At 38.2% G+C, this 26,807-nt stretch overlaps 1 protein-coding gene across 6 annotated transcripts in view; it reads right to left on the bottom strand.

The window, feature by feature from the left end:
* Positions 1–25,292, bottom strand: part of LOC149210140 (lysine-specific histone demethylase 1 homolog 3-like) — a 194,092-nt gene extending 168,800 nt beyond the window's left edge. For 2 of the 6 annotated variants that reach the window (XM_089396635.1, XM_089396637.1), the window contains exons 1-3: positions 23,135–25,292; positions 22,443–23,017; positions 21,769–21,894 (exon numbers count right to left, since the gene is read on the bottom strand). In XM_089396635.1, the coding sequence (XP_089252761.1) occupies positions 21,769–21,894; positions 22,443–23,017; positions 23,135–24,650 (2,217 nt within the window). In that variant the 5' untranslated portion in view covers positions 24,651–25,292. Of the gene's footprint in view, positions 1–21,158; positions 21,658–21,767; positions 21,895–22,172; positions 23,018–23,134 lie in introns of those variants that run through there. The other 4 variants (XM_089396633.1, XM_089396634.1, XR_016252934.1 and 1 more) reach the window with 4 other exon arrangements.
* Positions 25,293–26,807: the final 1,515 nt, after the last annotated feature.

Genomic DNA, 26,807 nt, shown 5'->3' with positions numbered 1-26,807 from the left:
GTAGCTGCTCAATTTTTTGCTTGATATTTTTAACTGCTTGAGTCATTTGATCAGACCAAATGCTTCCCTTTTTTAAATGTTGCTATAGAACTTTTGTATTTTTTGTTTGTTCACGATAGAACTGTCTTATATAATTCAAGCATCCCAAAAACCTTTGTACAGTTCTAATGTCTAGGAGAATATCAAGAAAGTTAGCTAAAGAATGTAGGACATGGGGCTATAATTCGACTTTCCCTTGAGATATAAACAATCCCAAATACTCAATGTGAGTTTTGGCAATAATGAACTTGTCAGAAGAATTAGAGAGGGCAAGTCCATGTTGATGAACTGTTTGATAAAAACTCTCTAAATGACTTTTATGTTCTGCAATATCTCTGTTATACACAAGAAGATCATCAATATATACAATAATAAAAGGAAATTCTTTAAAGATATCTTCCATTCTTCTCTGAAACTCTGAGGGAGCATTCTTTAAACCAAAGGGCATGACAGTGCATTGATACTATCCACCTGGTACTACAAACGCTGTTTTGTATCTATCCTCTGGGATAATACCAATTTTCCAAAATCCACTTTTCAAATCAAATTTGCTAAAAACATTTGCTTTAGCAATTTTGGATAAGAGTAACTCTTTATTGGGGAGAGGATACCTGATCGACATTAATGCTTCATTTAAAGCCTTGTAATTTATAACTAGTCTCTTCTTCCCTCATTTTTTGTCAAAGTGTCTGTTGACATAAAATGCAAGACAAGCCCATGAACTTTTACAAGGTTCAATAAGCTTTTTAAGCAATAGATCTTGGATTTCTTTATTACACAATTCTTGTTCTGAAGGGCTCATATGATTTGCAGATGCTTTTTGAGCCATAATTGTGCCTTCCTTTTTGAATGGCAGAGAGACAAAATATTTTTCCTGGACCAAAATGCATCAGGGTGGTCAGAAGTACAATTTTCTTTGATTTTCTGACTAATATCTGCAAGAACAGTAGCACCATGTGTATCAGCATGTTTAACAATTTTTTGGATTTTACTTAGATCAACTAGAGTAGTCTCTTGATTAAGAGCTTCATCTGGCTTAATCTTTAATGTATATCTGTTCTTGGCTGGTACTGGAATCTTACTTCCCTGTACATTAAAAATGATTAGATTTTTGTCAATCGTAATGGGCATGAATTTTTTCATAAAATCTTGTCCTAGCAATATATCTGCCCCTGTATCATAATTAAACAGAGTCACAAAAACTTTTGTTGCTCCAAGCAGTAAAGGAAAATCTGGAGCAATATATGAAATCTGGATAAGCTATTTATTGACTGCTTTGAACTGGATTTGAGTAGGCTTCCAGTAGTAAGCAGGGATTGCTTTGTATTTACAACAGCTACTCATAGCACCTGTATCAATCTGGGCATCCAAAGTATATTCTTTATATCCAGGGACTTTTATATTTATAGGGATCACCATCTTATCATCAATCCCACTGATATCTTGGATATTTTCATTGTTGGCTTGATTTTGTGTGGTCAAAGTTGTCTGAGATTCTGCAATAGAAAGAGAAACAAACTTATATATATATATATATATATATAGAGAGAGAGAGAGATATCCTTCACTCGCTCATCATTCTTGTGAAGAGATGCAACCAAGAGAAGCACACTTGTTTTTCCTCTCCCTTAGATCTCCTTATGTGCTCTCTCTCTCTCTCTCTCTCTCTCTCTCTCTTGGAGTTGCTAGGGTTTCTTAATCTTCTTATAGCATCCTGAAGTTTAGAGTTAAGGTTTCATCACTTGGAGATTGGGGTTTTAAGATGAAGCCCTAGGCTATACTTGAAGAAAGAAGAATTGAAGACATTTTGCTTTAAAGGGCTTGCTTAAGTGATTAAAGCTTATTCAATCTCCTCAGTTGAGCTAGGGTTTTCATTGAGTTCCTTAACCAAGGGTGATTATGTTAAGTGATTTAACATTATAATTGAAGAATATAAGGGCAGATTAAAGTGATAAAAAAGTGTTTTCAGATCTGAATTATGCACAATAAGATGTTTTCAAATGTTGTTTTGTTTGTATTCATAACAACCCTAAGGTAAAAAATTGACAAAGTTAAGAACTAGGAAAGCCCTAAGATAAAGGTGAAATTGATGCCATTTGCATTAAAACTCTTGATCGTAGAAATTTTGGCAACCTTAGCAATGGTGTGTCACACAAGTACACAGCAAGACAAATCTAGCACTAACCTTTGAATATGCATGTCCAACCTAGGGTTTGAGTCCTCAAACCATAGATCTTCTACTCTTGCATCATACAAGCATAAAGACCTCCATGGAACATCTACAAAACAATTTCAAGCCTAGATGACTAATGTACATGTGAGTCACTAAGTAAATTGTTGAATTTAATTAATGCAAAAATCAAATTCCAAACATACAACAATCACACAATAGTTGGAAATCAAATCCAAAAGCATAAAATAGTTCACATATACCCAAGAAATTTCTCCTTCAAATCACTTTTTCATTCCTTTGGAAAAACTTACAAAGAAACCTCCATAGTTTGTTAAAACCAAGTAATAGCACAATCAACAAAATCACCTTAAACTGAGTGATGCGGCTTGATGTACAAACTATACAACCTAGCTATACACTTCTATACTATTTGTTTGTACAACTATACAAACATCCAGGCAACTACATTGAATTGTTCCATACAATTGTACAGATATGTATTGTACAACCCTGCTTGTTCTTTGGATTGACCTCTACCTGCATCTCTCTCTCTCTCTCTCTCTCTCTCTCTCTCTCTCTCTCCTGGTTGCTCAACCTACTCAACTATTCAACTATGTCTAAACCCTGTATCATAACCTATCTTTATACTTTTCACTAAGACCAAAACACTTATCTATTTTTGAGATTACTTCTAGTTTAGATCATGTATGCATAAAATACACTTTTTATACTTAGCAATCAAACATAAGACTTCAATATTTACTTGAATTACAAAATAGAATTACTTTTCCAAATAGAAAATAGACAATATCTTGAACCACTTCTCGTGTATTCACATTATGTATGCATTAAATACACTTTTTATACTCGGCAATCAAACATTAGACTTCAATAGTTACTAACATGAATTACAAAATAGAATTACTTTTCCAAATATAAAATAGACAATATCTTGAACCACTTCTTGCGTATTCACATTAAACCTATGCAAAAGTCCCTATCCAACCTATATTTCTCAACACTACTTTTTAGCAAGGAAGGAATTCTACACTAATCCAAATCTATCTTTGAATGCTTCAAACTTCCCTTTTGCCAAAGGCTTTATCAAAATATCAACAACTAGTTGATCTATGGAAATAAATTGGAGCTTCACTACTCCCTTTTAAACCCTATCTTTTATGAAGTGATATTTGATTGCTATATGCATGGACCTATCATGAAATATTAGATTCCTAGAGAGTTTGATACAACTCTAATTATCACAATAATGGACTATGTGATCTAATTCTTGATCAAATAATCCTACAAGTAACTCAAATCTAGATGACCTCGCAACAAACAATATTTAGCTACCATGTATTCCACCTATGTTGAGCTAAGTGCCACAAATGTCCACTTTTCGTTGAACCAAGATATAACTTAATTGATAAGAAACTAAAGTGGCACCCTAAGGTGCTCTTCCTATCTGCTACATTGCATGACCAATCTAAGTTTAAATACCCCTGCAACTTGACTTATCATCTTCAAGATATCTCATACCATACTTCATTGTGCTCCTCAAATACTTCAGCACATTTTTTGTCGCTACCCAATGCTCCTACACTAGCTCCGCCACAAATTGACTCAAGGTATTCACTATCAATCAAATATTTGCGCTCGTGTTAACTAAATATGTCGAAGAACCTATCAGTTCCTTGTACAACATGGGATTCATCATCTCTTAATCTAAAGCTATCACTTTATTCAAGTTAGTGATCATGGATGTGGCCATAGATTTGTAGCCCTGCATTTGAAACCTCTTTAGCATCTCAACTACATATTTACCCTACTCCACGAAAATCTATCATAGTCTTTGTCAAACCTCCAAACCCAATAAGTAATGCATCATGCCAACGTCCTTCATCTCAAACTCAACTACCATGTTTGCTTTGCACTCTATAATGACCTTTATACTTGTTAGAAACAAGTCATCTACATATAACACCAAAACTAGTAGATCATTCTCAATAAATATGCAATACAAGCTAGAATTTGATATGATTTTGGTGAAGCCCATACTTTGCAAATATCCATCAATCTTGGAATACCATGCTCTTGTTGCCTGCTTAATTCCATGCAAGGCTTTCTTAAGCCTCTACACATGGGACTCATTCCCATTTACCTCAAAGCCCTCATACTACTCTACGTACACTTCTTCCTTATTGATCATGTTAATAAAAGTTGTCTTAACAACCATTTGTTGTATCCTCAATCCATAAATGAAATGAAGGAGATAACAACTCTAACAGAAGTCTAACTTGTGATTAGAGCAAATGTGTCATCATATTCCACTACCTCTCTATAGGAGAATAGTCTCGCCACAAGCCTCAATTTGGACTTCTCAATGTTGTAGTCTATAACATGCTTGATTCTATACAGCCACCTGGAATTCACAACTAACTTCCCCTCTGATCTTGGAACTATATCCCAAATATCATTCTTCATGATGGAGATGTACTCCTCCACCATAGCATCCCACCATACCTATTAGTTTGTAACCTCCTTGAAGCTAGAAGACTCAAAATCTAGAATGTTGCTCATTAATGTTATCTAGTCCTGAAACTTCTTCAAAGGCCTACTCTCTCTAAAAGTGCTCCTAAGAGTCTCAACAAGCTCTTGAGCATCCCTAAATGTCCAAGTGAACCATCAAGATCTCTTCACTTTAAGGCTATTGTACTACTCTATAAATCACTAGTGAGCATGGCTCAACCTTCAAATTTGCATGCTCCTTGTCTTTGTCACTGCAATAGGCTTATGGGACTTCCTAGATGCAAAGTCTTACTCAAACTTTACATCCCTACTTACTACTATCTTCCTCTACTCTAGCATATAGACCCTATAAGGCTTTGAAATCTCATTGTAACCCATAAATAAACCCTTCTTGTTGGAGGGCTCCAACTTGGTCCTCTCCTCTACCATTACATGGATATAAACTAGACAACCAAAAATGTGAAAAATGACTCACCTCTAGCTTCACACCAATGAATGCCTACTCTAGTGTCTTGTCCTCTAGGATCCTACAAGGACACCCAATTTGGATGCAGGTTTTTTTTGTTACATGCCTCTTCCCAAAGAAACATCAACAAGTCTTGGTGATGTATCATGGCCTTAGTAGCTCCTATGATGAATCGATTCTTCCAATCTACAACCCCGTTCTAATGTGGGTTGTTCAAAACTGTTAGCTCCCTCTTATTTTCTGCCTCCTTGCAGAATGCATCAAATTCCTTGGAGGTATACTCCCCCCCACCATCCTATCTTAAGACCTTGATCTTCTTCTTTGTCTAATTTCCAACTAGGCCTTTGAACTCATGAAACATGTTATACACCTCATCCTTGCTCTTTAAGAGGTAGAAAATCATCAATAAAGGAAACATGATACATGCTTCCTATTACACATGCTACTGACAGCGATCCATAGTCATTCATATGGTACTAGATCTAAAATCTCGTTAGACCTATGTTCATTGTTTGGGAAAGTGCCCTATCATGCTTGTTATGTGTGCACCCTCCACATCTACCATGGTGTTCAATACTAAACTCTAGAAGAGTTATGACTATCTCTATTCGAATGGGTTACGCCCTTTGATGCAAGTTTCACACCCTCTTGTGCCACAATTCATGCAAGTTTTCACTATTATGGAATAGGGCTCAAACAAGTTCACTCTACAACTTGTACAAATTACCTTTAATAACCATTATTACCCAACTTGTATTTGGGCTAGATTCCTTTAGTCCGATGAGGACTTAGTGGGTTTTGAACTTTGCTATAAAAGCCTTATCCTCTATAACCAAAACTAAAAGCTGGTTCTTCACAAAACCTAATACATAAAATACATCATCAAAATCGAAAGAATTACCTAACTCAAGCTAGAAGGGAATAGTACCAATTCATATTACGAGGTACTTGTTATTATCACAAGCTCAACCTGTACTCTGAGTCTTGCTTCTTCAAAATAGAAAATAATAATTGGGCTAATGTCATATGTTGAGATGCCCCATTGTCCACATACCACAAATTCCTCAAAAATGTGCTAGTAGAAAGGTAAGATACCAATGATAATCTTCTCGAACTTTGGAGCAAACTCATTCATTTGAGTTTCTACAAAGGTTTCCACCTAATTATGCCACTACTTCATTGTACCCTTCTTCTTCTCTAGACACTGTGATGCATAATAACCATGCTTATGACAGATGAAGCACTTGAATTTACTCAAGTTCTTCTTTCCTAGTTGTGAGGTTGACTCTTTCAATGTTTATACCTTAGGCAAGTACTTCTACATAGGCCTAAGTCTCTAGGCATGCAAAATATGCCCACAGCCTCCTTAAACACTTGATCTAGTGTGCACAAGTTGTTTTTGGAACTTAGCCTTACTTAAGAAAAGCAAATAATTATTATGTTGGCTTATTAACCTAAAGTAAACTTAGGAAAAGTAAAGTAAATTACTTTAGTGATTATGTTTTAATCATAGCCCTTAATCTTAAGTGAGGCAAGATCTAATCTTAGTCGTCAATAACTTTGGAGATAAGGGTTAGGGATTCAACCCAATGTAAAGTTATAAAAGCAAGTATAAGGAGAAAACACCATACAACAAAACAAGATTGAGAGAGGCATCTCAGTGAGTGGTGGGTTTGAGGAAGGGGTGGCAAGGAGATCCAAATAAGCCAAGGAGGGCTTGATCAACTAAATTAGATCCAGTGTTGTGTGTATTTTCCCAGTTGGTTCATTTTTCTCGGAAGGGAGCCCAAGTAAGTTCTGAATTGTTGATGTTTTGGGTAGCATCGTGAGTATTCTCATGTGTGGGGCAAGTGGGTTAAGTGATGGGGCTTTGCACCCACAAAACCGTGGTATTTTGATTACCCATGGTATTGCACCCTTTGGAAAAGTATAAGTACGAGAGTGAGTGATTCATTCTTGTGGTCACCAAGAGAGAATCTTGTGCATGAGAAGGACGAGTAGGCCTCAGACCTCTTGAGGGTTGAGAAGGCCCATGGAGTGGTTAGCAAGAGAGGCGTATCGTGGATTCAAGTGGGCCTGGGGAGGACCGAGTTGGGCCAACAGAGCTAAGTTGGGTCAAGTGGGTTGAGTAGGCCTCAAACTGTGGAGGGCCAAGAGAGCCAAGAAGGCCAATGGAGGGCCAAGTAGGCCTGTTGTTGGAAAAGAGGGTCAAGAGGGCCTATGGTTGGCGAGAGACCGATTTTCACAAGGAGAGGGTCAAGAGAGTCAAGAGTACCTATGGAGGACCGAGCAAGAGCACATAGACATGCAGGAGCATCAGACATTGAGAAAGAGATTCTCTCAGGTAAGAAAGAGATCTACATGAGTAAAATTGCAAGTTTGTTGTGGGTAAGATATTCAGTTGTGTTGGGTCCAAGGAAAGAGCACGAAGTAGCAAAGGAAATCCAAATCAGCCAGATCGAGGAAGGATCTAGGGTTGGATATGTTGGATCATATCCAGGGTGATTGTTATATATGTAATTTCCTCGAGGGCAATTTTCCCTTGTACGAGAGCCCTAGATTCTTATTGAAGGACTACTAAGAATTCTATTTTTGGGGCTGAATTTTGTGTTTATCGTGCATGATCTAACTATTGTTTTTAAAGTTTTGTTGTGCTAAATTTGTTTTTTGTTAGACACATTAGTTTGTTTCAATTCAATAGTTATGTAAAGTTAATAGGAAGTTGTTATCAAACTTGGTGTGTGTGCGCACCAAGTCTAGTGCCCAAAATTCTAACATGGTATCAAAGCATGGTCTCTGAGAAGGGCAGTTGGATCCAATATTTGCACACGTGACAGCTCTGAGAGGGAGCTATAGGAACTATTTCAAGAAGCAACAATATTTTGAAGAACCATGACAAGAGAGTTGGCTAAGTATGGAAGACTACTTGTATGGGTCGTGAAGGCTAGGATCAGCAAAACTAGTGAGACATGGAGTAGATCATTTACACAATGAGTTGTGGGAAGTTGCAGTGTAGTGCATAGACAGACAGAAATGGCTGAGAGATTCATTCATCAAATGTGTTAGGATCTTGAGAGGAGATCAGCACAATAGAATGAGAGATCGATTATGATCAAGGTGCAAAGGTCTTGTGAAGAGATCTAAGCTTGGAGGGGCTAAGTATCAGCTAGATTTATTCCTATGATAGTAGAGTGGCTAGGAAGGCAGTGCCGAGATGGTCAGAGCGCTGAGATAGCCATTGGAGATCCAAGTGAGATACTTGGAGTGAACATCAAGCAAAAACCTCGAGGGTCGAGAAGACCTGCAATCTAGAGTCAAAGGAAGTCAAGCTTCAGAGGGAGTGAGCAAGCTTAGGAAGGGTCAATCTTAAAAGGGAGTCAGTAGCTTAGAGGAAGACAACCTTCAGGTTCAGGAAGTCACAGTACAAGATGGCCATGCAAGATGCTCAAGAGTGAAAGGCTTCTAGTAGCATGATCTCTTTGAAGAAGGGTTCATGTCATACAGTGTGAATTGCATTTGTGTCATATGGAGCAGTTGTGTTAGCAAATAAAGGGTGGAAATGTGTTCCAAGTTCGAAGGGAAAGCCACTTCTAGGTGATGTTGTGAGAATACATCCTTCGTTAAGAGGGAGTGTTGATGTTTTGGGTAGTATCGGCAGTATTCCCGTGTGTGGGGCACATGGACTAAGTGATGGAGCTTTGCACCCATAGACCCAGGGTATAAACCATAGTTATCAGAACCGGATCGGTCATTGAACCAGTGAACCCCCCGGACCTAGAACTAATTAGAACCATACAAAAACTGGTAAAAAAAGGGACCAAAATCCGATCAACCAAAAACACATAAAATGTTCAAATTTTAAAGAAAAACACATATATTCATGTGCATCCATGTGAATTCAAACCAGTTATACACAAATAAGCAAAAGTTCTCATTTATATAGCATGTTAGGGTACACATAACCAAAATAGCAATGATTGCAATCCATATCTAAACCGAAAATACATCAGCAAACAAGTTGCACATGGCCTCTAGCATACCAAAAAAATTATGCTAAAACAGATACCTACTTATCATCAAAATCATTGTTTATATTGGGATCTTCGTCATTAATATCACCCTCTAAGCATTAAAATAAGATAGAAAAGTCATAGCATGTCAAGTCAAGATTTTTTTTAGTGAGGGGTATTCTTTTTAGTAGGAGCATGATAGAGGAGTTCAACAACCAATGCCACTAACATCAAGGTACATAAAGGGCTTGGTGCTCTTGATTAAATACTAGTTCCATACCCTCATACATAAGAAAATCCAATGTAGCGTTGCAATCCGCCCAATCCTAAAATCCTGGAAAACTCTTAAGTCCATTGGATTTTGAGTGGAACCTAAAATTCTACTTTCTCCATACGAAATCCAATAAGGTCAAAACCACTCTCAAACATCCTAAGTCATTTCATTCTCCTTTATATTTCATTTTCATCCTTTTATTTTAAGAATTTAACATTACCATAAAATACATATCAATAATAAGGCCATATGCTTGAATATTAGGCACCTATTATGGGCTAGTGACCAACTATGACAAACATTAAAAGAAAAAACAAAACAAGTCCCACTTGTTGCATTCTACATGACGTTAACTAGACAAAAATGGTTCAAGTCCCCAATTCGAACCAGTTTTTGCCTCAAAATGGTCGTTCTGGTTTGGTCCTTATAACACTAGTATAGACCCATCATATTGTGCCCTTCAGAAAATTATAAGTACAAGGGTGAGTGATTCATTCTTGTGGTCACAAAGTGAGCATCTTGTGGAAGAAAAGGTTGAATAAGCCTCAGACCCCTTAAGGGCTGAAAGGGCATGTGGAAAGTGGTCAACAAGAAAGCATCTTGTGGAGGAGAAGTCGAGTAGGCCTTAGACCTTTGAAGGCCGAGAGGGTCGTTGGTAGTTGGCAAGAGAACATCTTGTGGAGGAGAAGGCCAAGTCAGCGTCATACCTATGAAGAGTCAAGAGGGTTGAGGGGGGCAATGGAGGGCTTAGAGTGCCAATGGAGGGCCTAGAGGGTCGAGTTTGGCTGAGAGGGCTGAGAGATCCAAGTTGGGTTGGAAGGGCCGAGGGTGCCAATGGAGGGCCTCGAGGGCTGAGTAGAGCCGAGAGGGCTTGTGGAGGTTAGCAAGAGCACAAAGACATATAGGGGCACGAGACATTGAGAGAGAGATTCTTGAAGCAAGAGATCAACATTGCTATGAATGAGATACTCAATTGTGTCAGGTCCGAGAAAAAAGCACGAGGCAACAAAAGATATTCAAATCAACCAGATCGAAGGCAAATCTAGCACTTGATTTGCTAGATCATATCCAGGGTAATTGTTGTATATGTAATTCCCTCGAGGGTCATTTCCCTTGTACGGGAGCCCTACATTCCTGTAAGAGGATTGATAAGAACTCTATTTTTGGGGCTGAATTTTGTGCTTATTGTGCATGATCTAAAGGTTGTTTTTAAAGTTTCTGTTGTATAAATTTGCTTCTAGTTAGACTCATTAATGTGTTTCAGTTCATTCGCTATGTACAGTTAATAGGAAGTTCATACCAGATCTAGTGTGTGTGTATGTGCACAGAGTCTAGTGCTCAACTAAGTCACAGGACACGTCCCTCAAGGTCACTTGTCTCGTATTTCACGTGTCGAATACAAAAAACGACTTAAAACGTGTCCAAAACGATTTTTATCATGTCCTCTAATCACAACACACGTTTTAACGTGACGAAAACATGCCCTAACGTTTTTGCCTCTTAGGACACATGTCTCACAAAAGTCACTCATAAAGGTCGTGCATGGTTCATTTTTTTGGTTTTTTTGGTCATTTTTCACCGTCGAAGTTCGTCGGAGTCATTGTTGTGTTGGAACTTGGTCATTGTTTGCTCGCTGGAGTTGTTGTTATGTTATGTTGGAAGTTCCTTCAGCAATTCCCAACTGTCAAGTTCACATTGACCTGGGTCCTGGATAATAGCATTCATGGTTTGGAGCTCGTTGTTTGGGGCTTAAATTTCTTGTTTTAGAGCGCATGGGGGCCAAGTCAGCATTTTCTTGTATTCCATGCGCCCATATCTATATAATTTGTATCAATGTATTCAAGTGTCTTTTTCAGGTGTCGGCTACCATTCATGATTTTTAACTTTTGAAATAGCTTTCTTCATGGTCTTTATAGCTCGATTCATTTGCTTGTTCTCTAAATATCCATCCACAAACATTTCCCATGTTTTGAAATTTGGTTTTCCTCCTTTTTTTGAAGCATGTTCAAGAAAGACTCTATGACTTGCCTTTTCAATCATTCCTTTTGTGATATAGACATCAATTAGTACATTGGGCACTCTGATATCATAACTTAGGCCATCGAATTCCCACTCTTCAAGACATTTATTGACTCCCTACATATCTCCAAGCTTGACCAATGAGAAAGCATACATATATAGCCATTGTATTGTTTTAATTGCAAATTCCAATGGCTACAGAGAGTTGACTTAAATATATAGGGCTCCACCTAGTTGAGTCTATCTTGCAATTGCCCACATTTTCCAGGATGTGCAACTTGAGTAAGTCAGATTCATATACTAGTCCACAAGAGAGCTAGAACTACCGAGAAAGAAAATATCGTCTGATGTCACATGTTCAATATGCAGAATGCCCCTGTTGAGATCCTTGATTTGGTTCTCAATCTGTTTAGTAAGTTAATAACATGAAGATTCAAGAAGAACAGTGAATTATGAGCAATGAACATCATTGATGTAGTAAATTAATAAACTAATACTATATTTCAATAACTTAATATGGATCGGAACTATATTTCAGTGTTATATATATATATATATATATATATATATATATATCCACTCGTGTACTATTTCCGGGGTCGTTGTGTCTCGTGTCAAATACTCGTATTTACGTGTCCTTTGTGTCTCGTGTCATGTGTGGTGCTCAAAAATTCTAACATGAAGAATTAAACGAAGAACTTTGAATGGGCAAACTTTGTTGTGTCATCTTTTTTTTATTGAGATTGTTACATTATGCGCTCAGCTGAATTTATTTTGTTAATATACCCTAGTTGTGTTTTTATTCAATAGACATAAATTTGCTTGGAACTAATTGTCACATTAGTAGCGTAAGAAAAAAACATGGTATCAGAGCGAAAATTTTGAAGAACACCGATCTCTGAGTCACAGCTACCAATTTCATACAAGATCGTTGAAGTTAGGTTCGCTCGCGATGGTACGAGCAGAAATTTCCTTTTTTTGTAGGACGGTTGAAGAACTTTGTCGTAGAAAAAAATTTATGAGGGGGGTGAAAAAAAAATTAGGCCGAGATGAAGATAACTTAGAGAGTGGTGGCATGACGGCTAGTGGTCGACAGTGGCCTGGCCACCCAGGCCACCAACAAACCTAATTGGTGAATAGGAAATGGCAACAGATGGGCTATTGGGTGCAAACAACCCCCGAAGGCTGATGACGCAACAACGTGTCAAGGGTGAAGGCTACGATGGCAAACAACAAGCAAAGTCCGGCTAGATGATGAAGTTTGAACCAGAAAACCAGCCAACCAATCGCAGATAGACCCAGGGGGGCACGACAAGAGACAAGAAGACAGGCCTGAGACAACACCCAACCAACAACCGCTAGTCAAGTAATGTTGACATGAAAAGGAACACAACAGAGGTAGCAGCGAAACCTATTAGGGTAGTAGACAAACCGCAGCCCACAGAGTGTTGGATTCATGGGCCACCGCCAGCAAGGAAGTGTTGCTAGATGCAAACAGGGAGAATGTTGGATGTGCATGCAACCAGCTAGGTTGTGGCACTAAGCCAACCATAGTTGTGGTTGTCAAAGAAACCACACAAACTAGAACACAGGCATGCAACAGATTCCAATGAACAACAAAGAAACAACTATAGCCACCGCAAGTTTGCAAGAGAAGCACAAAGGCAAATCAATACTCCAGTGATAGAGAACCAACCCAACCAACCTATAGCAAAGAGCCATAGAAAGTACACAACATGTAAAGTCAATCTGCACAGGAGGAAGACAATGATTGCCAATAGTACAATTTGTATTAGGGGTTGCAAGAAATTGTAGAAACTCGCACAAGGAGTAGACAGGTAAACCAAGTCGTACAACCAACGTCAGTAAGTGTATAAAAGACAGTACCAGTTTGCTAGCATGATTGGCAGAGGTCAGCGCTTAGAGGGAGAGAGGGAGACCATACCGATCAAGTTGTAATGGCCAAAGTTTTTAGTGATTTTTCGATGTCGAGATGGCATCAATCGATCTGACGTACAAGGATAGGTTGGATGGGTCCTCCAACTTCGATCCATGGAGGAAGAGGATAGAGTTGGTTCTCGAGGAGAACAGCCTATGGGAGTTTACAATACCCAAGTTACATCTCCTTCAAACGCTACATCACTGGAAACCCATGAATTGAAAGACGTGAAGGCCAAATGTATCATTATGGATTGAGTGAAGGATCATGTAATCCCTCGCATATTAGGGAAGGATAGTGCCCATGAAATGTGGACTACTTTGATGAGTCTACATCAAAGTGACAATCAAAATCGGAAAATGGTGTTAAAGGGAGAAAATCAGGAACACCAAGATGACTTAATCAGATATTGTGGCATCATACCTCACAAGGATTCAACAAGTTCAATATGAGCTTGGAGCTATTGGGGTAGCCTTTGTGACAAGCTTTCTAGCAAGAGAAAAGCTACTAGATTGAAACAAACTGTGCGATGACTTCACCCAAAGGGAGTTCTAGGAGAAATCTTTGTCTAGAAGATAGCAAAAGAGTGGGGATGATGAGAGCCTTGCTCTTGCTAGTCAAGCAACAAGTAAAGGTTCGAGTAGTGTGGATGAAGAGCCAACCTCACAACCCAAGAAGGGACTTGTCTAAGGTCAAGTGTTTTGCCTATCATAAGATGAGACAATATGCCTCACAATGTCCAGAGAGGAAGAAAGAGGGAAAGGGCATGTAGCCAGCTGTAGTTGCATCAGCAAAAGCTCAGGAGTTTGACAAGAAATTCAAAAAAGAATTTGTACTTGTTTCCTACCTTATCTCACGCACATTACTAGTGGACATTACTAGTGGGTGCGTGGCTACTAGATAGTGGAGCCACAAGGCACATGATAGGAGAACGAGAACAATTTGACAACCTAACTGAGTGGGACTCAAAACTACATGTGGAGTTTGGCTATGATGCCAAACATGTAGTAGAAGGGGTTGGAATAGTGATATTCCAACTTGAGTCAAGGGGAAAGATGGAAGTAAAGGGCGTGTTGTGGGTGTCAAAACTCAGGGGGAGTTTGTTCTTAGTCTCTATGATGGAGAAGAAGGGGTTCTATGTTGTTTTCAAGAATGGGAAGGTACTAATCAAACCCAACAAACCTAGCTCTAACGAGGGACATGGCATAGGAGTTAGAGGGAGCAACATGTATAAGCTAAAGGGCCAGCCTATCCAAGCGATGGCACAAAGTAGAGCAGTGACAAAGAACAAGGAGCAAGTAGCTCTGAAGGTTGAGCAAGTAAGAGGGAGTTAGCCTTCAGGTTTAGGAGGGGAGGAACAATCAACAAATTCCTCCAAATCTGTCGAGATGACCTTACAAGATGCTCAAGAGCAGGAAAATTCTAGGAACCAAGTTAAGGAAAGAAAGCTTTGAGGATGTTTCCAAACCAGATGGCAAGGAAGGCTTCCAATTCAGAGGGAGTAGCCATGGCAGCAAATGCAATTCCAAGATCAAGGTCAAATCTAGGTGGCAAAAGTACCTCCCTCGCTAAGAGGGAGTGTTGATGTTTATAGCTCATGCAAGTACTTTTGCACAGGCTTAAGTGTCTAGGCATGTAGAAGTCGCCCAAGATCTCCTTAGACACTTGCTCTAGTGTAAGCAACTTGCTTTTGTAACTTATCCTAGGCTAGACATGGAAAAAGAGCATAATTATTATGTTGGCTTATTAAGCTAAACCAAATTTATGAAAAGTAATGTAAATTACTATAGTGATTATGTTTTAATCTCAACCCTTGATATCAAGTTAGGTGAGATCTAATCTCAAGTGTTAATCAATTTGGAGATTAGTGTTATGGATTTAGCTCAATGAAAAGTTTAAAAAACAAGGCAAAAGAGAGGGAGAAGACACCATACAACAATACAAGACTGGGAGAGGCATCTTCATGAGTATGTTGGGTCCGAGGAAGGGCAACAAGGAGATCCACATCAGCGAAGTAGGGCTTAATCAATTGGATCAGATCTAGTGTTGTATGTATTCAGTTGGTCCATTTTCACAAGAAGGGAACTCAAGCAAGTTTTAAAGAACTCTAATTGGGTGAAATTTGTTGTGTCATCCTTTTGTGATTGAGATTGGTACATTTTTCTTTCTGTCGAATTTATTTTGTTAATACCCTAGTTGTGTTTTTATTTAATGAACATAAATCTGCTCGGAACTAGTTAGCGAATTGCTAGGTAAGGAAATTAACAAACTCTTCACTTTTTCTCGTACCCTTGTTTTTTCCTTTACCTTTGCACTTATTTGACAAATCAAATAAAGCTAGGTTCTCAAAACCACCATTTTTTGATGGTTTATGACTCCATCAAAGTCTCCTCCTAGATATCATCATCCCATGGCTTCTCAAAGTTAGGAAGGTTCTCCCAAGCACAAATACCTTTGACAAATGCGTTCCCATGAAGCTCAAATTTCATTCAATGCCATTTTCACTAACTCTACATTTGCAACCCCCCCACTCCCACCAACTACTGCAATTTGATCCAGAAGTTATGTGATCTTCACAAGATCAGTAACCACTGAGTCTAATCAAGTCATCTCTATGGCTTTGAGTTTGTTTTGCAAGATCATATCCTAGTTCATGTTCTCACTCCAGTAGAGACTTACTAAGGCATCAAACATCTCCTCTATCATCTCCGTTTTAGATACATGTGGGATCAAATGATCATTTATAGTATCCAATATCATCTTTTTGGCCTTCACTTCACTCTTCTTCTTGTTAGCTACCAACTACTGTGGATCTAAAAGTGAAAGTACAATGTCCTTAACAATATCCTATAGATCATTCTCTTCTAGTAAGATTGTAATCCTCACCTTCCATGATAAGAAATTTGGGGCACCATACAATCTGTCCTCAAACCTAAGGCTAGCTAATGCCATCTCGAAATTCTACTGCATAAATTCCCAATTATGAAAAATAGTATTGAAACCCTCTAACCGCTAATCCTTCTTCCCTAAAACCCTCTAACTACAAGTCCCTGAGAACCTCAATCAAATAAATAGCTCTAATACCATGTAAAATAGAAATCATGAACCTAGCTTATTAATGTCCTAAGATCCCAATTAAACAAGTAAATCATTGAATTTAATTAATGCAAAAATTAAGTTCCAACCATAGCATTAATCACATAATAATTGGAAATCAAATAATGGAAGCATAAAATAGTTTCACATATACACAAGTAATTTCTCCTTTAAATCAGCTTTTCATTTCTTTGAAAAACTTACAAGGAAACCTCCACAATTTGTAAAAACCAATTAGTTGTACGATTAACTAATCACCCTGAACTAATCAATACATCCTATTGTACTAACTAACTATACAAAATCGTATTACCGTCTGTATTGCTATATGGATATGTATTGTATGGACCTACTTCTTGTCTAAATTCATCAGATTTATCTTTGCCTAAATCCTTGCTCTCTCTCTCTCTCTCTCTCTTCTAGTCACTCAAATTGCTCAACTATTCAATTATGTCTAGACCCTTTATCTCGACCTATCTTTACACTTATAGTTAAGACCAAAACCCTAATCTATTTTTTATATTACTCCTAGTTTAAGTTATGATTGCATGAAATACGCTTTTTAGACTAGACAACTAAATATACTACTTTTCACTTTTTGACTAAAATGAATTACAAAATAGAATTAGTTTTCGAAAATATCTCGAAATACTTCTTGTGCTCACAAAACCTATGGAAAAGTTCCTATCTGAGTTATATCTCTCAACAACATCAAGGATACAATAACCAAATCCTTTTCTAAGCAAGGCATCACGCCAACCTCAAGACTCATCAAGCTTAATCTTGCCCTAGCCTTACATTCTACAAGAACAAGGCTCCAATATCATGCAAGGCATTAATGCCACTCTCCATGTCTTCTAATAGGGTAGAGACCCTAGTGTTACAACAAGAACCATAATGACCATCATCATCTTCAATGTCATCTTCTTCTCTAGGAATTACATACATAACACATACTCTAGCATCACAATAGCAAACTCTAGCATCACACCTCTTTATGAATATCCATGATGTCTTTCTCTCTCTCCTTTTCTTCTCCCATGGTTTCCTCATGAACCCTAGCATCTTGCTCCTTACAAGGCTTCTCTCTCATAGGTCTTACTTTTGAACCATAATGTCTCTAAGACAAATACATAGATAGAGTATAATGATGATAATAATAGAAGAATCCTATCCTCTCTTTAGATATAGAGTAGGTAAGGGAGGCTAACAGAAAATAAGACATAGGCTCACATAATAACCAATAAGGCAGCCCCACATGGAGCCCTCTACAATACAAAGATGTGCATGTGGCAAGCTAGGTTTTATCTAACCCCCGAAGTGAAAAACCCTCCAAGTATGATCCGCCTTAGGCTCAAGGCCCCTCCTCCAAGATGGAGCACTTTCCAAAAAGTTGTTAGTCCAACGATCCCTCTTCCACAACAGTGCAGAATCCAAGTGCTCTCATGCAAGGGACTCCTCTTCTAATTGTGTCGTGTCCTCTCACATGCCTAACGATACTCTCATGTGTGCCAATGTGGTTATTATGGTCCAATGCTCCTCCTTGACATATGTGTGTAAATCCATCAATATCCTCCATGAAGTATGATCCTCAACCCAAGCATTCTCAAATCAAGTGTCCAACCATGAAGGTGTATATCACATGATCTTAAGCTCCTAGGGTTAAGTGCCCTCCTCCAAGTAGCCAATGCTTCCCTTCTGCTGTAGATATAACCTCTAATTGAGAAACTAACTCTTCCATTGTGTGCACCTAATGGGTTAGTCATCATGTTGACCAAAGTAACAATCTCCTAGGTAAGGACATCATGCCAACACTCTAACCTAGGTTAAGCATCCACACAAACTAAGCCATCCATTTGTCCATGAAGCACAACCAAGGGGCCAAGAAGCATGGCAAACTCCTAGTCGGGCAAAAAACTTTTGGTAAAACAAACATTAAGTTGTGTGTGTGTACGCAACTCTCATTTCTAATTTATTACCATGTCATTCTCGTTTATTCTTATTAAATTGATTTGCCAAAGGGCACCGATAAGTGGTTGTGCTTTCATATGCTTGCTTTTACTTTTCTTTAGTACACTTGTTCTTAGGTTCACTCTCCTTTTGAAGGTTGCACTCATCTTGGTTGAATTCTCTTCATGTGTTGTGTTTCTTTGGGGTTGGTTATTAATTTCTTTATTGCCAAATTTGGGTTTGTGTTGTTCCATTTAATTTTCTCATTGTTTCTTGTGAATCTCAACACATAGAAACTAGGATATGGAAAATCTAAACGCAAAAGCAAACTTTGAGAAAAATAAGGGTGAAAGCTTAAAGTAGTTGATGTGTACTCAAATGCAAAAGAGGGTTCTAAAGAAGATCAAGGCCCAAATAAGGTTTGTACCAATTCATACAAGCACATTGCAAAAGCATGAGGAAGAGAAAGAGAATATGTTCTTCAAAACTCTAATTGTCAATGTATTTTTTCCTTCAATGGAATACACATCTCAAGGAAACCCTTTGGTTACTTCCCCTCATTTCGATGACGATACCTAGGTAAATCAACCAGTTGAAATTTTGGCAACTTAACCCAACAAGAATATTGATTGTGTGAGGCCTAATAAAATCCACAAAGGCAACTAGCCCGAGGACTTGACCCCATGACCTCTTGCTCGTGATTCACAACACTCAACCACTCGAGCTAACACACTAGGCTAAACAAAGGGACATTGGTGTCTATCCATGACATGTAATTCACCCCACTCTCTAGCCCGTAAGCAAGAATGAGAGTATTGGTACACCTTACCAACCCCACACTAATATTCACAAACAAATTGCTCACATGTAAATACCCTAAGCCCCTCCAGAATTTGAACATGAGGAGAAAACCCATGTTCTTAATCGTTAGGCCGACTCGTGCTATACATAATCGTTATTATATAATTCAAGAATACCTTATGAAACAAGTTGGTGTTGATATTAGAAATTTAGGATAAAGATATCCTAAAGATGTATCCAATTTTGAATACAAAGGTCATTCTTAACTCCTAAAACAGACTCGATTTTTTAATATATTTTTCATCATATGAAGAAGCTAAAAATAGTGAATCATAAAATAAAATATTATCAATAATGATGTAATGACTAAAAAATAGAGTGCACCCTGTGTCTCATTGACTAAGTGGTGCACAAACTCTAAATATTAAGGATAGTGATATGGCTAGCTCAATCATTAAAACTTTCCAAGGTATTGACACATAAGTTTTGAACTACTAGATCACCAATGGTTGTTCCTTTTGAGTGCCTTTTCCTCCTTATAAAGCTAGTTCCAATTGACTTGTAGACTAATTTATCTCAACCCATGTGAGCTTTTTGATGTTAATCAAATGGAAAACTCCATTTACTTTTAAAAATAAGCATCTACGCTTGACATACATAAAACAATGGATAAGGCAAGCGTCCCTTAGTATATTGAACACCCCAATCTTGGTCTTAGGTTTCCTAGACTAAACTTATAAAAAACACTAAATAAGAGTGGATATATAATCTAACGCAAAGAAGTAGCTCTTCAAGGTCCTAGAAATCTATAGTATTGTAGAAAATCCCAAATATCAACCTCTCACAATGCCCACTAACCTATAGATAGGCAATAAAAGTTAGAATGCCCATATCACTCCTAAAGTATGCATGTTGCAAAAGGTTTGGCACATCTACACTCAATAAGTTTCTAATTCCATAAATGTAAGGCTACCACTATGACCCTCAATATAGAATAACAAAGGAGAGCATCCTAAGAATGTCTTAAGTTTCAACTTTTACTGACATTCAACTAAAAAAGAGAATATTGTACACAATGTCGAAGATCAAGTGCTAGGTAGGCCTTTTGGGGACAAAGGAAAGAGATGACCATAAAGGTCTACCATATAAAATATATAGAATCTAAGATAATCCATTATAAAGGAATCTTATTCCTTGCGTACGTGAGAATGTACACACTAGAAGCCTTAAGGGTTGACTCAATTGATCGAGTTCTTGTTGTTAAAGCATCTTTGCTATTGAGAGGCCACAATTCAATTCTTTCGACACTCTCCGGGTCAGGCTCCGTGGTTGAGCCAACAAGAATTGATCCCCTTGAGTGGATCTGCCTAGTACAAATATTCGATAGACATAGCAGTCACCAATCTCCAAGGTCCGTGAACCACATAGACCAAAAAAAAAACAAAAGAAGAAGAAGGAATGTAAATATTGGAGTGTATATTTGGAGTCAATGTTAATAGAGCCTAATATCCCTGGACTATAATGTTTTCCACACATGTTCAGTGACTTCTACCTAATTCCCATAATGAAGAACAATTGCAAACATGTCAGAAGGTTTGTAAATCGCCTGCCATATAAAGGCCACGCTATCTATCATCATTCTACGCCATTAGGCTATAGCAGTCCATGTCATTGTGTCCAAACGGGTCGATAGCAGCAAAATTATTTGTTCTATATGGTGTTCTATTACCATCACCCATATGTAGATCACAACATGTCACATTGCGATGATTCTGGGATTTTCAGAGTTTCCCCTGTTATTTCCCTATGTTATACCAGCTTGTATAGGCTAGAGTTGTTATAGATGAAGGTAAAAAAGAAAATGAATGTAAATATTGGAGTGTATATTTGGAGTCAATGCTAATAGAGCCTAATATCCCCGGACTAGAATGTTTTCCACACATGTTCAGTGACTTCTACCTAATTGCCATAATGAAGAACGATTGCAAACATGTCAAGGGTTTGTAAATCCCCTGACATATAAAGGCCACGCTATGTACCATCGTTCTATGCCATTAGGCTATAGTAGTTACCATCGTTCTATGCCATTAGGCTATAGTAGTCTGTGTCATTGTGTCCAAACGTGTTGATAGCAGCAAAATTATTTGTTCTATATGCTATATGGGATTCTATTACCATCACCCGTATGTAGATCACAACATGTCACATTACGATGGATTCTGGGATTTTCAGAGTTTCCCCTGTTATTTCCCTATGTTATACCAGCTTGTATAGGCTAAAGTTGATATAGATGAAGGTGGCCTGCATGCCCGGACCCATTGTGTCAACATACCATGTGGCCTGCGAACCACAACTCAGTTGCTTTCATAATGTCAGTTAGACTATTGCTTTCATAAACTAATATATAAGGCACTGAAAAGGAAATGAATTTAAAAAGAGCAGACAAGTAAAACAGGCATTGCAGGTATATACCTTCAAGGAATGATTGCTTGGAAGTCCATTGAAACGCTCCACTTCAGCATTAGTGGTTGCTTCAGCTCGGGCAGAGAACTTCAACTTCAATAGGCATTGATAAAAAGCCCAGTTCACAATCTCCTTCTAGAGAAACAAAATGCAGATAATGCCGATAAGTCTCATGTGAAAACTTTTTAACCCTCTCTGTTGATTACTATACAATCTTCAAGTGAAAAGCCAGAAAAATCGGGTTGCAGGAGCTGAACATCAATTAACATTCAGCCAGCATGATTGTATATGATGTCCTCTAGGCATCCTTATCAATAGGGTGCCATATCTCAGTTACTTTACTCAAAGAATGCCTTCCTGTTCATTAATTGCTGCCAAGACTCTAAACAATGAAATCAAAGTTGACAGCCTACATGATAGAAGTAGTCCCTTAACAAGTAGCAGATCTTAACCCTCTTTGCATTGTGCTAAAGATGACTTCAAACTTGCCTATTCTGGCCACAATTGTAAAGCATAGCAGTCTAAATACGTCTGCGACCAGCTCTTGCACGCCTGATGCTAACAACAAGAGAATCTCCTAATTCACCTAGAGCTCTTCTTCCAACTAGCTTTACTCCAAACTTTTCACACAAATAGCGTAATTTAATTTCACCTCCTCCTTCGACCTTTCTAAGTTCATGTACCTGTTGTCGTTGCACCAATGCGTACAACTTGAGTTGCTGATTCAACTGTGACTGTAGATGTTGGGAAACTCGCTTGTTTGAGGGGCTGCATTCAGATTTTGTATCATCATTGGCTTTTCTTCTGGGCCCGTCAATGATAACCCTCAAGAGTGCCATTGACTTGGGATCAGATGATTGGGGATCAAAAAGAACAGAGAATTTCCCAAATTCTAAATCAGGCTCCCAAAATAAGTTATCAAGAAGAGCTGCACGGCATTCATTGTCCTTTGATAATCCTCTTTCTATAGAGGACATTGTCATTGACTTACTATTAGCAATATTGGCAATATTTGCTGCCTCCCGCAATCCACTTAAAAATGCACCATGCATAGTTGCAGGATACTGGCGACTTGTGGCCTCCCCAGCAAAGAAAATCCGTCCATTTCCCACACTTTCTGCTAAAGTGTCATAATCACTACCGGATGCTCCAACTGCTATATGCGAATATGAACCAAGAAAATGATCATCTTTCCCCCATCTTGTACAAACTGTTTGGATGGGATCAGGCACATCAACTCCTCTTGGACCATAAATACCTGTGAATGTAATCATGGGTCTCATAGATCACTAAATTTCTAACACCCAAAAACCGAAACAAGCTAAAAATCCACAAGATCACTATATGTTTGACCTTTCTGTAACTGAAGTCATACCTCTGAGAATCTGAAGAACACGATGCAGAGCATCCTCTGGGCGCATGTTCTCGAACTTCGTTGCTGCTTCTCCAGCTACAAGGGCCATCAGAAGTGGTCCTCCAGACACGGAGGCATAACTATAAAACAAAAAGAACTCACCCGGTTGACTTGTTTGATGATTCAAATGGCCAAATGTATCAAGATCGGATTCCCAAAAAACATAGGGAAAGAGCATGGCAATCTTGTCCAGCAATCCAAAGCCTAATCTCTTAATAGCATCTACTTTGCTTCTAGGCAACTCCGGAACAAAGCTGATCGAACCACTCTTTAAGACCCCTAGGGGAACTGTACAGAGAGCCATATCTGCTTGAAACACTTGACCTTGAGCAATTACCTGCACACCATCGCTACCACTGTATCTAATTTCTCGTACAACCCTTTCATAAAAAATAGGAACGTTTTCCGTCATAGCATGGATCATCCTACCATTACCTCCGGCAAGCAAGCAATGATCGCCATCCATCTCGTAAGGATCGTCCTGATCCCAAAATGCAAGGGACAATTCAGATAGCAATCCTGCATTGGCATACTCAAGGTTAGAGAAATGCCAATTCAATAACTGCCTTTCCTCTACCTTTCCAGCGACCCCATAAAGTTGCCTTAATGTGTCTAGACACGAACCCAGAGAAACATCCTCTGCCAATTTGCCCATCATCTGCCTTATTTGATTCGCCTTATCTAACAACTTATTGAATGCATCTTCAACCTTGGAATCAATCTCTGCATCAACAGGCCTACCATCTGGCTGATAAAGAGGGCACTTATCTCTTACCTTGTGAAGGGGAAGGCACAACTGCCTGGACAAAACTGCGAGAGGATTGCCATGAATCCCCGTGATAACACTGCCCCCAAGATCTGCTGCGGCAACCTGGCCCTTCCTCCCCATTATGTATGTAAACACTCTCCCCCCTGGCCTACTCTTGCCTTCAACCACAACCACCTTGCATCCATGTAACAGAAGTTGTCGTGCAGCGGCCAAACCCGCCAGCCCGGCCCCGATGACAACCACACTAACCTTAGTAGCCTCTTCTGGCACCCCTGACTTTATTGCAGGAGCAACTCCAAAATTGATGTATCCATGCACGAAAAGAAATTTATATGCAGTACTCACTAAGCTCCTATGTTCTCTATTAATTTGCTCCATTACATGCTCTTCACTTAACCAAGCATGTACATTTTCTCTCCATCTAGCAACAATGTGATTTCTTACCACTACATAGTTGGCTTGCTCTGTTCCTCCCAAGGTTGACACCACGCCGGCTTCAATCTCTTCTTCTGTCAAACGATCCACAGGAAATCCCACTGAATGTGCAATCATGGCCTCATTGTCCAGGTCCTTCTCCAGATTAATACCCTTCTTTTTATTCACCATTTCTCCACCCAGATGCTTGTTGATGATTTCGTCAATCAACCTTTCATCGTAGCTTGTAGGCCTCGGCTGCTGCCTCAGTGTCCTTGCAGTAGGTGCCGCCATGGAAGCTGCACTTGACTATGCCTCTGAGACCCTCGGAGACCCACTTCAGTAATGCATCAAACGGCAGAGAGTACTGCTGTTCGAGGATATACTATACCAATCATGCCCACTTCACTTAACCATTAAAATCCAATTCTATAACAAATTATTCTGCTATGGGACCAGAAGCTGAATGAAGTAGACATCAATAAACAAACTCAAATTGCAGAATTAAGTCGTACTGGGACAAAAGAATATACCGAAATGTGCCCTAACGGCTCAGGTACCTGGAAAAGGTCTTCAAATCATCATTTCATGATATTTGAATTGCGCCCTTGGATGAGCTTTCAGTGATTTCTGTGGTTTTGAATAAAACGTGTATCTTCTTCCTGCTATGCATTCAGTACCCACCCATAAAAAAACAACACAGAAGGATTTAGTTCCTCCTTTAGTTCCTCAGCATTAGTTCGCCGCAATTAGAGTAACCTTCACCCAAACACGCTAATGCTCTCCAGCCCTGCATATAATCCCCTCCTGTTTGATTCTGCATACTGAAAACCCCAGTTTGCAGAAACAAATTGAAATTTTATTTAAACTGCAACAAATATTGACAAAGGTGAGCATACTTAAAGCCTTGGCTCGGGAATATTAGGGATTTTGGCTCTTCCTGGCAGGGTATTTATGATTAGGTTTCACTGGGCCATCAAATTTATAGAGTTTTCATAATTTAATTAAAGATTATTTTATTAATTGTTTTAAATAGAATGTGCTTGCAAACTGCATTTTACAATGTAGATCTGTTTTAATTATTTGATGTTTGTAGAGTAACTTACCCTTAAATGTGATTTTGTAATCTCCTTAACCTTTGGATATTAACTAAAATTTTGCACTTAGGTTTAGCTTTGTATATGGAGGGGTTTGCTTTTTTTAAGATTACATAAATTCAAAAATTAAAATAGGTTTATGTTTTTAAACACGTTGAGTTTACTCGAGTTAAATCTACCAATGTGATTTCTTATGAAATTAGTTTCAAATATTTTAGATATTATTTTTATTTTTATATTGATAATTATTTTTTATTTTAAATGAAAGATTGTATATTTAATTTTTTTAAATAATAATTATTATTATTATTATAATTTTTTAAATTGTATTTAGATGGTTAAGATATAATAATCTTGGAATATTCTTAGTTATTCAAAATTTAGTGGATGAAATTAGAAGTTACACAACTCAATTGATATTATTTTTTAATTTCAAAAATTATAGGAAGGTGTTTGTTCCACTCCCTAGTTTGGTTTTTCGGTGGTTGTGTGTGCATTAGTTTGGTTTTCGGTGGTTGTGTGTGCATTAAGAATTCATTCACCATTTCACAATCACGTTGTTGTATGTGTGTTGAGAATTCATTCACCATTTCATAGTTAGGTGGTTGTGTTATGAATTCACTAATTTTTATGTTAATATATATGAAATCGCTTAGTGGTTGCATATGAGATTTATTGGATTGTTGTATGTTGCCTTTATATCATGATTAAATCAACTAAACCTTGACCCATTGGATCATTGAAACATGACTTGCTATATTGTTGTGCAAGATCAAAACTAATGACTAGCTGGATCGATCACTAAGGCATTTCACTCTTTGATCGTTGAAGTATTTCCAACGAGGATTGTTGTGCAAGATCAAATCCACTAACTATATGGATCGCAGGCTCGTTAGATCGCTAAAGCAATTTGCTTGCTAGATCACTAAAGTATTTCTTCACTTCAACCATGCCTTCCTTTTTATTCGTGCATTCAAATTTATGTGGATACATTGAAAGAAGTGAAAGCATGATTTGTCGTGTTTTTTAAGCAGGCATACACAAATGTCAACAATATGGTTTAAAATATCAAATAGAGGATGCAAATCGTGTGTTTTTTAAAAGATGTCAATCAAACCAGTAGTTTCAGGAGTATTCACATTTGTCATATGTCTGCGCTGGCTGAGATCTTTGGGGCACTAAAGTATACACGCCACAATCCCATTAACGGGTCTTTTTTGAAACTTCAATGAAATACTTACATTTTCATTATGTTACACATGAACTCTTCCATCTTAGAGAGTTCATGTGTCACAAAATGAATGGTATACCCAAATTTTATTCTCGAATACCTTACCTTTTCTTTCCCCAAAAA

This window comes from Pinus tabuliformis, chromosome 1_2 (genome assembly GCF_031772625.1).
Source record: "Pinus tabuliformis cultivar Carrire ecotype Pingquan chromosome 1_2, CPIR1, whole genome shotgun sequence".
In the NCBI taxonomy this organism is placed as follows: Eukaryota; Viridiplantae; Streptophyta; class Pinopsida; order Pinales; family Pinaceae; genus Pinus; species Pinus tabuliformis.
Note: the sequence above shows the minus strand (reverse complement) of the source record. Positions and strands in the feature narration are given on the sequence as shown.